Consider the following 13566-nt stretch of genomic DNA (forward strand, 5'->3'; position numbering starts at 1 on the left):
GAAGCAGCAATAGTAACAGCACTGGTAACCAGAAATTAATCAGTAGAAATACTAGAAAATCCTTGCCTGAAGAGTTTACTAGTGCAATTAGATGAGACCAGTAGAGGACAATAGAAGTAGGATATCCCACAGAACAAACGAGGTTGCCAGCATCGTGGCATTGCCATGATCAATTTGGGTAGATGTCACCTAATTCCAGATCATACAAAATAAACCAGGCATCAGCTCATTCAGAAATACTGCTGCAATTACATTGCCAGTAAAATACAGCACTGCTGTATGCAGTCTCTTGGTGCCAATGGAAAATTTTCAGCAGCATCGATGAGTGTGCTCTGTGGCCTTTGGAAAGTAAAAAGTTTTAACAAACAGTTCTGCTGCTGTGATCTGAGTTCATGCAAAGCACATTAGGCTAACTGGGATGTAAAGCACGGATCTGTAAAACACAAAATAAGTTTCTCTAATTTAATCTGAGGTGACACACATCGTTGAGTCGTATCTATCCAAACCAATCACATGTTCTGTGTACAGAGGAATACCATAATTTAGTTACTATGAATTCACAGGGAGCAGTGGAGTTGAGGAAAAAAAAAAATAATTGTATTTTCATTTTCTAGCTTCTCAGAAAAACACGTTCTTCTTTTGCTTGCCTTAGAAAAAGCATATTTCTCCCAGACATTTATCTTCATCTCCTATTAATATTAGTAGAATTGTCATCAAAAAATTACCATGCTCTCCAACTGAGCTACAGATTAAACTTTTCAGAGTTGAAATAATCTCTGCTCCTGGATCTAGCCTCTCACAGCTCTCAGTAGGAAACTGGGCATCCTACCACCCCAGCCCTGTCAATGGCAGTACTTCCCCACACTCACCCACAGAAAGTTAAGCTTATTTGTGTTCCAGATTCCAGCCCCAGCATGCCATCATTCCCTAATAACAAAGTGCCACCATGAATGCCTGGACTGCTGGGTTAAATCCACTGTCTCCTTTCGTCAGGCTGCCTCAGGGGACGGTCAACCACAGCCACACAGGATGCTGAGATGTGTCTGATCAGATGCTAAGAAAACCACTAACTGTTTCAGAACTTCAACCTATTTACTTTGGGATCTCCAAGTAAATGGGGCTAAGTACCATCAGGCACTACATACGAGCAGGAAATAAACTGATTTTGCAAGGGCAGAAGTAAAAGGTATCAGCTCTGGGAATCAGCCAGGATGAGAGTGTCTTTGCATGACTGTTAGCAGAGCTACACAGGCCACAAAAAATTAGATCAGGTAGAAGATTTGAAGCAGTTTTGGAGACTGGCTCTTTAACTGAAGATGTGTTTGCACTCTATGAGCTATTAGGTACTCCATCACTCTTACTTCTATCAGTCTTTAGGCTTGAGTTGGATTCTAGTTTTAGTGCAGACTTTAAATGTCAGTAGGAATATACAGTGCTCTTTTCTTTGAAAGCTACATTCTGATGCCATCAAGTATAATGACTGTTTTACTAGGCAAGAATCAAAAACTATATGTAGAGATGATGTGCTTTGAGAAGAGGATTGCAACTGAAAGCATAGGAACAGGTATTAGCCAGCAGGCAGACAGAAAACATGGCATGCCCTTGGGCTCATCACATGGCCTGAGGAAAGGCACTACTAGCAATGCCCAGAAATACTGACCAAAGATATCAGCATGCCCTTATCAGGGCAAATGCAGACTGAAGATAGGATATAGAACAAGTCATCTTTGTCTTATCTGAGTAAATGGACCCATAGGACACACACACTGTGGCTCCGAGTACAATTCAACAGTTTGTTGAAAGTGAATATATCAGTGAAAGTAAATATGTGAAGAGTGAAATGTAAGATGGAAAAAGTGAGATAAATATTGTTAGATTCAGGGGAAAAGTGTTATAAACAGCAAGCTAAGCTCTTTGATTTGCACTGCTTTCCAGCCCATAAAACCCTAATATCTGCCAGTGTTTCATTAAAAGCTTATAAACTACCCAGCATGCCTGCTGCTGCATAAATAAATTGCTAAAAACACATTTTCAGTGTTGCAGACCTTGTATGCAAAGAAACCCAACGTGCATAAAACTCAGCCACGTGACTGGAAGTAGCGTGGATCACAAAAGTAACCCCTTACACTCTAACCATAATTAAAGTTGATCATTCAGTAGTGGTCAGTTTCTCTGAGCAGACATGCTCATAGTGACACTTTTAACACAGAAAATGCCAGTATCCCAGGGAGAATTACTCAAAAAAAAAGTGTTACAACTTAAGACTGCAAAAGAAAGCTTCTACCATGTTGTGAATCATGTAAAATTAACAGAAGGAACAACTTTTCAAAGAGGACTGAGAGTTTCAGGTGTTTGATGATGTCATGATAGCCCTACAGCAAAATCAAAGTTAAACTGAGCAGTACAAACACCTGGGAACAGCGAGGCTAAGAGGATCTGTATAATCAATGAATTTTAAGAGGCTATAATTATAAAATAAACAAGAGAGTTTGGCAAAGCAGATAACAATAACAAAAAGAGAATAGACAGAAAGCTTACCCCTATCCTGGGCTCACTCACAAAACTCCAACAGAGCAGATCTCCAGAAGTGACCCTACCCCACTGGTAGCCAGCTCTTCAATAGGTCTAGGAGCACATTGCCTTCACCTGTGCTCCTCAGGCTGACTCATGGCTCGCCTCAGGTGGTCAATCAGAGGTACAGGCTGTGACAGCAGCAAGACACACCTGCTACCTTTGCAGGTGGCTTACCTCTTGACCAGCACCACGCGGATCAAGAAGGTAAAAATTCAGTACCTCAAGGACAGAATTGCTGGAAGATTGGAAAGGGGAGCCACATCTGAATCACTGCACAAGTCTGAAATTCCAGAAGATGTTAATGACGACTATTTGTTTTCCTTGCACCAAGCAAATACCTGTTAAACAATACACATGTTGCATCTTGCTGGCTTTATAAACCCAAACAGTTTCAGTTACTCCAGCGCAAAGCCTCTGCTTGTACAATCTTGAGCCACTCAACTGTAATTTAAGGAAAAAGCTATTTATTTTTCTATTTTTATTTTTGTAATGCTGAATGATGAGCAGTTTTCAGGATCCCAAGTTTGTTTCAGTTACAGGGGTGGTGGCACTGGTATGATTAGTATCTTCTAGGGCAGTGCTGGCAACCTTGTTTCTTCTACTACATGTTGTTGGGGTATTAATTCGGTGTTACATGAAGTTACAAGTTATGCTTGTTTGCTTACTTTACTGTTGCTTGTCTCAAAAAGCAAATTATCCTATTTTTGTTCTTTCCAAACCACTGTAGGGATGACAGCAGGACCCACAAGCCTAACACATGGGATGGCCAGACTGTACAGACTGAGAAACAGAAAGGAGAGGGGCTTTAACATTTAAGCGAGCTGCTGCTTTGTACCGGCTCGTTCGTGTATCAAGAGAGCAAGCTGAGAACACGCTGTGACTTCTCTAATTTGCTTCCCCGAGTTCTCTCGGCGAACTTTAAAGCAGGAAAAAAGATAAGGCAACCACCGGCCGCTTCCCAAGCGTAAAAGCAAGGGCAAACTTCGGTGAGCCCGCTGCAGCTGTCAGGCAGGCACAGGTGGGCAAGGAGCAGGGGACAGACCCCCGAGCTTAGCAGGACCAGCCCCGCGGCCTCGGTCCCGGAGGAAGGACGGCGGACCGCCCCGAGCCCCGCCGCTCCGCCCGTACCGCCCTGTAGACGTGGCGCCGCCGGGCCGGGCCGCGCTGGCGGGCGGCCGCTGCCCAATCGCGAGCGGCGAAGCGGCGGGGGAGGAGCGGGGCCGGGCGCGATGAGCGGCGGCGGGCCGTGGCGCGGTGCTGGCAGCGGGACGGAGGGCGCCCGGCGCCCGCGAGGAATGGCCGGCGGGGGGCGGCGGTGCCCAGCGGCGCTGCTGCTGGCGCTGGCGCTGCTGGCGCTGCCGGGCGGGCTGGGCAAGCCGACGGCGTGGCAGGAGCGGGCGCGGCCCGGAGCGGCGCAGCAGCACGAGGACGCGCCGGGATTCCGGTACGACCACGAGGCCTTCCTGGGCAAGGAGGAGGCACGGAGCTTCGACCAGCTCAGCCCGGAGGAGAGTCAGGAGCGGCTGGGGTGAGCGGCGGCCCGGGAGGCGGAAGCGGGGCGGGGGGGAGGGGGCGGCGCGCGGGGCTGCTGCGTAAAGAAGCGCGGAACGGCTGCCTCGCTTCTGTATCCCTTCTCTCCCTTCGCTCTGCCGTTCCCGTGAATCAAGCTGAAGCCGTTTCTTCTCTTGCCTTCATCACAATTCTTCTATTTCCCAGGCCGCCGTTAAACAAGCTCCCTGCAACTTCTCTGCGCGGGACAGTTTGCTCCGTCTTGTTCTTACTTCCATGCATCAGTTGCCTTAATTTACTGCTTCTCTGTCCTTTCTGTGAGAAGGCACGTTGCTAATTAGAACAAAGTTTCACAGTAGTTATAAAAAGATCTTTGCAATCAGTAATCAGAGAATAGTCAAAAAAATAGTCAAGTTCTGTACTGTGAGAGTGGTGAGGTGCTGGAGCAGCTGCCCAGAGAGGCTGTGGATGCCCCATCCATCCCTGGAGGTGTTCAAGGCCAGGTTGATCCCTGGGCAGCCTGGGCTGGTAGAAAACGTGGAGGTTGATGGCCCTGCGTGTGGCAGGGAGGTTGGAGATCCATGATCCCTGAGGTCCCTTCCAGCCTTGGCCATCCTGTGATTCTGAGAAAATGTCTGTACGTTCTCACTAAGAGGAGCTGTGCCCTTCCACAGGGAATGGTACTGAAGCATGGTTTGTCTGTCTGATGCCACCATAATGGTGCTGTTGGCTCAGCGTAACCTCCTGCTCCTTGTGCAAGCTGTCAGCTATTGACCTGCATCTCAGTAAGCAAAGCCATGAAGCACAAATGACCAGTTTAATCCAGATTGTTTGAAAAGCGAGCAAAAGAAACCATCTCAGCATACACATTCGTGACTTACATAGAGCGTGTCACTAAACAAGGGCATGGGTTACTTAAATTAGGCCTTCATTTTTCCAGCTGGGGGTGTGAACCATGTGCAAGTGGTGAATGTTCACAGGACTCACCCCAGCCTAGCATCGATCTGCTGGAAAGCCGTAGAAGGAACTGCAGGGGTCCATAAAACCCAACGCTTTTGTCCTTGTGGCCTCTGCTAAGATACATGCTTGTATTGTAGTTGTTTTCCTAGTCTAAGTCCATCGTAGCCTCTGCTTGCAGCCTGTGAGCAGGTCCCCCCCAAGTCAGTAGACACAATCTACAAGCCATCCGAGATGGTTTGTTCAGTAACTTTGAGAGCGCAGGTTCCATTTTGATTATTCATAGCAATATTGAATAATGAATAGAGAAACGGTAAGATAATCTTCAAAACGCAAGAAAGCCTCCGTCAGTGGGACAGCTTTCTGCATTTTGGGCATTACATTTTAGAGGAAAATCAGGACCAGGTAACAATAATGAAGTTGGACTGACACCTGGTTTGTTTTTCTGCCCACCCTTAACGGATACCGCTCTCTTTTTACAGGAAGATTGTGGATAGAATAGATGAAAACAAAGATGGCTATCTCACAACAGAGGAGCTGAAAAACTGGATTAAACGGGTGCAGAAACGCTACATCTATGAAAACGTCGCTAAGGTTTGGAAAGACTATGATACAAACAAGGACAATAAAATCACCTGGGAAGAGTACAAACAAGCTACCTACGGTTATTATCTAGGTGAGACACCATCAGATTATATGCTCAATGACAGCTGAGGTTATGAGGCACCTGTAGCCAACCTGACTCTGGTATCACAGTCAGGGCTTTGGGAAATTGCCTAAAGATGCTCAGAGGTTGAAAGCTTCTTGTGTCTTTATTGTGGCCATTTCCATGTGGATCACCACTACAGAGAATGGTTCGTGGAGGGCTTTATTGAGTGTACTGACAAAGCTGAATTGAAGTCTCCTGACTCCAGTTAGAAATGTGTTATTTTTTAACATTAAAAATGGTGCTTACATTCAAAAACACAATTAAGGAATGTTTGTTAATTGAATCTCACTTAAATTTGTGAGAGTGTAAATGGTAAAAACTTTGGCTGGGTATAAGCTATAAATATACATATAGCTTATCTTTGCTATAACAGTGCTGAGAGAACAACAAATGGATATTAATTGGCCATGGGTGCATTTATACTGGAAATGAGAAGACAGTGTCTTAACGCCATATATGCAGTTTCTGGAGCAATAGCAAGCAATCATAAGTAGAAGGTTTGATTGCTTTTTCAAACCAAGGAGTTGTGTACATCGTACTGATTCCTAAAAGGAATAAAACTTCTGTAAATGAAATCTACTCTGAATACTTCGTAAGCAAAACTTATGAAAGCAGATTAAAAAAATTCATCTGCCAAGTATACTATGTGATGCTGCAAAAGCAGGCTGGATGTGGCTCTGGGCAGCCTGAACTAGTGGCTGGTAACCCTGCCCATGGCAGGGGGGTTGAAACTAGGTGATCATCATTGTCCTTTTCAATGCAGGCTATTCTGTGATTCTGTGAAAAGCCTGGATTCCAAGAGGAGACTTACTTGGCCATTAACCTATACTATTAAGTCACCTATAAAATGGAGGAGTTTGACCCTACAGTTCCCTAGGAAAGAGAAATTCCAGTTTAACACAGCAGCTGTTCTAGCAATAAGCCTTTGTATTTCTAGACTCAGTGTATATATCAGTAAATTAGGAGAATTTGTTGTTCCTTGTGAAATGCACTATCACGTAATTTTGTGATTGTCTTGATTAATTGGCAGAAAAACCAGAAGAATTCCAAGATGCAACAGATCGGCACAGTTTTAAAAAAATGCTGCCCAGAGACGAAAGGCGATTCAAAACTGCAGATCTGGATGGAGACTCAGCTGCCACTCGTGAAGAATTCACTGCTTTCCTTCACCCAGAGGAATTTGAGCACATGAAAAACATCGTTGTCTTAGTAAGCAGTGCAAAACCAATGACGCTATTTTTACTTCGCTTAATGGCCAACTGGGGGACTGAAAGGGATAAATTCTTGAAATTCACTTGATTTAGAGCTTTCAGTACAAGGAAGACCGAACAAGAGCACTTAGACTGCTCTTAAATTGAAACCATTTTGGTATGGATGTGTACCAAAATAAAGGAAAAAGTATGCTGATGTGAGGCTGTCAAAAACAAAGTGTTCGATACCGACTTGTAATTGCACTTAGCTTAAAACATCAGCGTGATGTCCAGGTCAGGGCTGGAGTGCAGAATGACTTGAGGAGGGGAATAGCCAGAATTCTGTTTTCTCTTGATTACTTCAGTGCAAAACTATTTTCCAGGAAACGTTAGAAGACATAGACAAAAATGAGGATGGCTTTGTGGATCAGGATGAGTACATTGGTAAGACTTGAAGTTTGTTTCTTACAAAGTGTCCATTTGTCCCTCTTCTCTCAAAGCTGCAACAAAGAGGAATGTTTCTGTGCTCCCAAGTTGCCTGTTTTTACTAAGTAGTCTAGATTATTCAGGAGGTAAACCCACCTAGTTCTAAAAGGATTTTTTGCAGCAATGTCTTTGTTTCTCCTAGAAATACAAGACGTTGCATTAAGAATGAACCTTAGAGAAGTGAGATTCAGGGTTCTCAAAAAACTGTGATGTGAAAAACAACTCTGCGTTACTTAAGTGACAGAGAACAGAATTGGAAACATTAACAGCAGATCAGTCACCGTTAATTTACACAAACTTGAGTCACTCTGTGCAGTTAGCTGCTGTCTTGTGCTTAGACATGAAAACAGAATGGACTAGAGATCAGCTATACATAACACCTTGTACCCTTTTGAATAATTCTGCTGATTCCAAAAGCTAACCTCTCCCTTTTCACTCACTTTGATGGGTTTTAAATCAAGGAAGTAGTACCAGGAAAGCTATAAAGATCACTTCTCATGTAATCAGGAACAGTATACACATGTTAATTAATGGCAGGGGGTTTCTTTGCCTTGTAAATTATATTTAGCCTCAGAATGTGAGTGCTATTCATTTATGACTGAAATAACAGGGCAGCATAATTTCCACAGTAATTTCAGTTCATTCAGTGACATTACCTACATATAATTATAAGGTAATTGTCAACATTTGTTACCATTGCAAATGCTGTTTTTTTCTGTCTCTAGGATAGAAAGCATAGAATGTTCTAGTCACAATCACCCCACATTGGCAAGGATGATAAAAATCAAATTGACAGGACGTCAGGCGCTTCGAATAAACAATATAATTTGCTCTTTAAAAATGTGAAAGTGAATGTGTTGTCTGAAGTTTTCTTTATGAGTTGAGGAAAATTGTTTAAAATATTCCTACATCCCTTTTTCAGATACAATTCCATTTTGGTTTTGATCAAGCTGGGGTTAAAAAACAGCCAAATCACTTCTTTGACTAGGAACAATAAAAAAGCCCACAGAATGCAGTCTCTGGATCAGGTATTTGATGGGGAAACCTGCTGAAGGTTGCGGAGCAATTCCTCCCTCTTCCCTCCTTCCTTCTTGCCTCTTGTTTTGACTTTTACAAAATTAGTTTTAGATTTTATAAAAGCAGCAAAGCAGAATATCTCTAGTCACGTAAAGCACAGAGGACTGAATTGTCACCCTGCATGAACAGGTACTGAGTCTTTCAGGGATATTTTGAACAGTTCTACCAATAGAGAGGCCTCAGCCTAGTGTATATGCTTCCACTGTGGGGTAAGGGGAGACTATTCTTACATTTCAGGTCAGCATTTACATATACAAATGCCAGTGAGCCTGACCTTAAGACCAACCCTGCGGGATGCACATTTTCCATACCGTACCCCTGAAAACCAAATGCCACAAGTCACAGTAGTATTATCTACAGAGCAAGCTTCAATAGAAAAATCAAAGGCTTGAGAAATAAGCACCCCAAATGAGCAGGCACCAATTGATTGGCCACAGAGACCAGAAGGATAAAGCAAACACACCTGTGCTTCCTGAAGGATTTTTGCAACTATTGTGATTTGGAAGGCCTGTGCTGTAAAAGAACAGATGTAAATCAGTACTAGCTCTTACTAGTCACTAGTACTCTCCAAACCCTATTTATATAGATAGCAGCTGCCACTGTGGCATTTTCCTACCACGACCCATAGCAACAACATGTAATGGAATATTGGTGGGAAGCTTCAACCTCTACTGCTGTACCACCAGCATCTGTCTCTGACATCATGGGCCAACATCATAAAACAGGAGGCATTAGTTTCAGAGCAGCCCTTGTAAAATATGTAATAAACATTCTAATTTTTAATATGTTCCTTAAAGTGTTAAAAAAGAAGAACAAAGAGAAAAAACGAGTGAGATGTTTTACCTTGTTTTTTGAGTTGGACATGCCTGCCTTAACCACTCTGCTGGCTGGAGTCTGATTTTATCCATGAAGATGTTTGCTGGCAGGGACAAGATAAAATTGCTAAGTCCCTTTCTACGTGACTAAGCCCAGTCTGAGGTCTCTGATTGCTATTTAGTAATAGTTTTCCTGAGGAACACTGCAAATATCACTAGTTGGTATATAATTTTCAAGTTAAGTATGACTTGAGTGAGACTTCGGTTCCCTTTCCAGCTGATATGTTTGCAAATGAAGAGGGAGGACCAGAGCCTGACTGGGTGACCACAGAGCGTGAGCAGTTTGCAGATTTCCGTGACCTCAACAAGGATGGAAAGATGGACAAAGAGGAGATTCAGCACTGGATTCTCCCACAGGACTACGATCATGCACTTGCTGAAGCCAGGCATTTGGTCTATGAATCAGATGTCGATAAGGTACGCAGAGTTCCAATGTATTTTAGGAAAAACTAAGGGTTGGGGTTTTCTTGTTTGGTTGTTGTTGGGTTGGTTCTTTTTAAACATAGAGTCAGATAGCAAGAGGTGATTCCTGGTAACTGTCGTACCAGTGCTCTGTGCTTAAAGTTTTAGAGGCTAGATACTACCTAGGAGGTGTTTCTGTAATCAGATACACATTCACTTCATTTAACATGAGAGACTAGTGGTTCTGTGGATCCCAGATGGTGATCATCTGAGGTGTAATGCCAGCAAAGTTAGAGCCTGAAAAACCCAGACTCTTACACAGAGCAGCTTAAATTTCTAACAAGCAACCGTCTTGAACCAAATACACAGAGGATTTTTATTGTTAGGAAGGCAAAACCAAACCACGTGAAAAGCTACGTACCAGGTAACTCAGACTGTTTGGTAGTGAGTTAATTACAAGTTAGTTTCAATTAGCAGTTGACCCAACTGAAGCCAGAGGGACTTCAGTGGGGTCGAAAAGCTCACTTACAATGCAATGACTCCTGAATCTTAAGACTGGTTTCTTTGAAGAACTTTCTGTGTCCCTGGGCTCTAATAAGTCTGTGTGGTATGTTATACTTAGCTTTAAAAATGTCCTTAAAGAGGTTTTCTTTTCTTCCCACCAGGATCAAAAACTAACAAAAGAGGAGGTTTTAGACAACTGGAATATGTTTGTTGGAAGTCAAGCTACTAATTATGGGGAAGACCTCACAAGAAACCATGATGAACTATGATATAAGTATACCAAGCAGCATGCCACAGGCCTTTTCTCCATTTTACTAAATCTACCACGTCCATCCCCTGTTTGGGGAGGATGGACAAGGGACACACTCAAAACTGAATGACTTGCATATATTTTTAACATGGCAGTTTATTACCTCAGAAACTACGTAGAAATAGGGTTGTTTTCTTTTTAACTTTCTTCACAAGGTTAAATGCTATATCTAATTATACAGTTCTGTTTTGGGGAAAAAATGGTAATGTTTCTTAGTAGGTTAGATCTGGGAAAGGCACTTAAAACATAACTCCAAGGATCTTCAATAATAACAGGTTTTCTTCAAATGCCCATTTTTATCATAGTAAAATGCAGCTACGATTAGTAAGAAAGAAACCTACTTTTTCAGTAGTCTAAGTTGTTTAGACATCATTTCTAATAGTGTTTGAAATCATAGAATGCCTTAAGTTGGAAGGGACCTTGAAGATCATCTAGCTCTTAATTCCCTGCTGTGGGCTGATTGCCACCCACCAGATAAGGCTGCCCAGGGCCCTATCCAGCCTAGTCTTGAATGCCTCCAGCGATCAGGCACCCAGAACTTGTCTGTTCTTACAGTTTCACCCTCCTGTACACCCTCCTCCACAACCTTTTTGTCCATGCTGCATTTTTCTCTCTAAGTTGGGCTGAAGAAGATACCAGCAGACCCATGGGTCATAGCTTCACAAGTGCATCACGTGCAATTGGCCCTTCTCTCTAAGTCCCACTGCAGTGCAGAAGCAACACGTGGCCCAACAGCCATGCTGGCATTCCTCAGCAAGGGTTGTGGAGTTCAGATTGACAGCTGTTCCTTCTGACAACAGAATAATGTACATTGTTTGTGGGCTGTTAGTTATGCTGTTTCCTGGAAGGAATTATGCCACATGGAGCATAATTTATCTCACGCTTTTCACGCTTTACCCAAGCCATGCTCTTGTTCACACAGTGTGAATGGCAGCAGCTCCGTGATGGAGAAAGAATGAGACATATCACCCCTCTGGGCCTTCTGTTTTCTGTACTACAGACACGGACAGATTCATGTGGCTGAAGTTCTGGTTTGTATGTATGTACGTATAAATAAGTGTTACTGAAGCAACTACATGGAGACAGCTTTCCTTCCAAAGAAAGGAATGAGCTTTCCACACAGGTGCTTTCTTTTTTTACTGTATAATGTGAGCAGTAACATGTATATTTTTATATACCTAACTCCAATAAGTTTGGTTGGTTTAAAATATATTATTTTTAAAACAAGCACAGTAAAACCATAACTTTTTGATACTATGAAGGTGCAATAACACTAATACAGACAGACTAGCATAGAGAGATGATGTGATGCTTCTTATGCCAACAGTTCAGCCTGCAGCACTGGCTGGTCATCTACAAACAGCAGCTGGATGTATGGCACCAACTTTTTCTTCTTTGCATCATTAAAAAAAGCTAGAAATAAGTGTATAGTTTTAGTATTGCTAGAACCTGTTCTGAATGCTAAGGTCACATAAGAACAGTGCTAAATACTTTCAGTTGAAGATAGCTCTCTATTACACACACTGGCAGGGATTACTTGCCTTTGCTAGCTTTATTATTAAGCTTTTAGCATGCACCTACAACACTGCCTGCAAGGTCTCCTAAAAGTCCCTACCTCTTCTGCTAACATAGAGTAGGACAGATGTCATAAGACATAAACGGTTTTTGCTCTCCCAGTAATTCCATGTCAAAGTAATGCCTAAATGCAGTGTTACCTGAGAAGCAATAAAATTGTATCTTGGCACACATAAAAAAAAAATATCTGTATGGTTTATTATTTGGGTTTGGAAAGGTTTGCTGTATTGAATAGTCCTAACAATCTTGATAATTGCTGTTTTCTAGCAGCCCTTTCATACTAAAGTTTGAGATTTTTATATTTTAGTACAGAGATTTTATATTTTAGTCCAGAATTGCTGTGCTCTCTGCACTTGGATCATCTTCTGCTGTTTCAGGAAACAATACCTTAAGAGACCACAGTAAAAAAGCTTGTATCCTGCTACTGAAACTGCAGCTCAGACTAGATAGGAAGCCAAGGGTTTTCACTGGAGCCCAAGGGAAGGTTGTTTGGTAACTCTTGTTGAAATTCAGTGGGAGCTGGGTGCTGAGACGCTAGGCATCATTGCCTGCAGCTAAACATATAACACTTCCAAATCCACTGCATTCTGCCCCAACAAAAAAAACTGCATCTGAGCTTTGACAAACAATCACATTTTCTTCTACATTACTCAATGAATTTGGAATAAAATTAGCATCAAATGAGAGATTATATTCCTTTATTTGTTCTCAATTTCTATTAATGCTTGGGCTACACTGGGTATTTTCCAGTATGAAATAATGCAAGAAGAGTGGTACTCAGAATATGCCCAGCTACGATTAAGGCAAACATGCCAGTTAAAATGAAATTCAAGCCAATCAAGTTATCAATCATTCTAAGTATAATGGAGTCACACTAAGAGCATTTTTATAAAACAGAATACAAAAACATATTTTAGAGAACATATCATTGATGTGATTTCATTCTAAAGGCAACCTCCTTCCATAGCTCTTAGTGTTTCACTTACCAACCTTCAGCAATGCGCAGTATATTTTGTGCACTAAATCTTCCTTTCAAGCTCAATGCACTGTGGAAGAGTAACTCCAAAAGAGACTAGAGCTTCTGGGTTTAAATTTAACACTATTTAAGGAAAGCAAACCTTTGCTAGGGGATATAACTGTTAGCATTGTGATTTTTCAAGCCTAAGGTTTCTAATAGGGTTTGACTGTTCCAGAGATAAGATTTTTTTTTCCTAGGTAACATATTTCAAGTCATATTATGAGCAAATGTTACAAAATTTTAGTGTAATGTGAAATACTGTAATGTCAGATAGCATTATTTATCTGCTTAATATGACTAAACCCATTAATTGCTGGGAGCCATGCTTCATCCCAGCAACATGAAAATTCATTTTGTGCCTATCTTGTCAGTTATTGCCA

At 42.2% G+C, this 13566-nt stretch overlaps 1 protein-coding gene across 1 annotated transcript; it reads left to right on the plus strand.

The window, feature by feature from the left end:
- Positions 1-3869: 3869 nt before the first annotated feature.
- Positions 3870-12352, plus strand: RCN1 (reticulocalbin 1). Its single transcript, XM_042882767.1, has 6 exons — positions 3870-4102; positions 5523-5716; positions 6780-6958; positions 7323-7383; positions 9595-9794; positions 10445-12352. The coding sequence occupies exons 1-6, from the start codon at positions 3870-3872 to the stop codon at positions 10550-10552; spliced, it is 975 nt and encodes a 324-aa protein (XP_042738701.1). The 3' UTR covers positions 10553-12352.
- Positions 12353-13566: the final 1214 nt, after the last annotated feature.

This window comes from Lagopus leucura, unplaced genomic scaffold, assembly GCF_019238085.1.
Source record: "Lagopus leucura isolate 7727_CA_CO unplaced genomic scaffold, USGS_WTPT01 Super-Scaffold_100035, whole genome shotgun sequence".
Lineage (NCBI taxonomy): Eukaryota > Metazoa > Chordata > Aves > Galliformes > Phasianidae > Lagopus > Lagopus leucura.

What these genes read in the sequence shown, in the direction of transcription:
- RCN1 (XM_042882767.1), top strand. Translation starts at nt 3,870, where the DNA reads ATGGCCGGCGGGGGGCGGCGGTGCCCAGCGGCGCTGCTGCTGGCGCTG. An exon ending in GAGAGTCAGGAGCGGCTGGG is followed by an intron (nt 4,103 to 5,522) that starts GTGAGCGGCGGC and finishes CTCTTTTTACAG; the next exon opens with GAAGATTGTGGATAGAATAG. An exon ending in TGAAAAACATCGTTGTCTTA is followed by an intron (nt 6,959 to 7,322) that starts GTAAGCAGTGCA and finishes ACTATTTTCCAG; the next exon opens with GAAACGTTAGAAGACATAGA.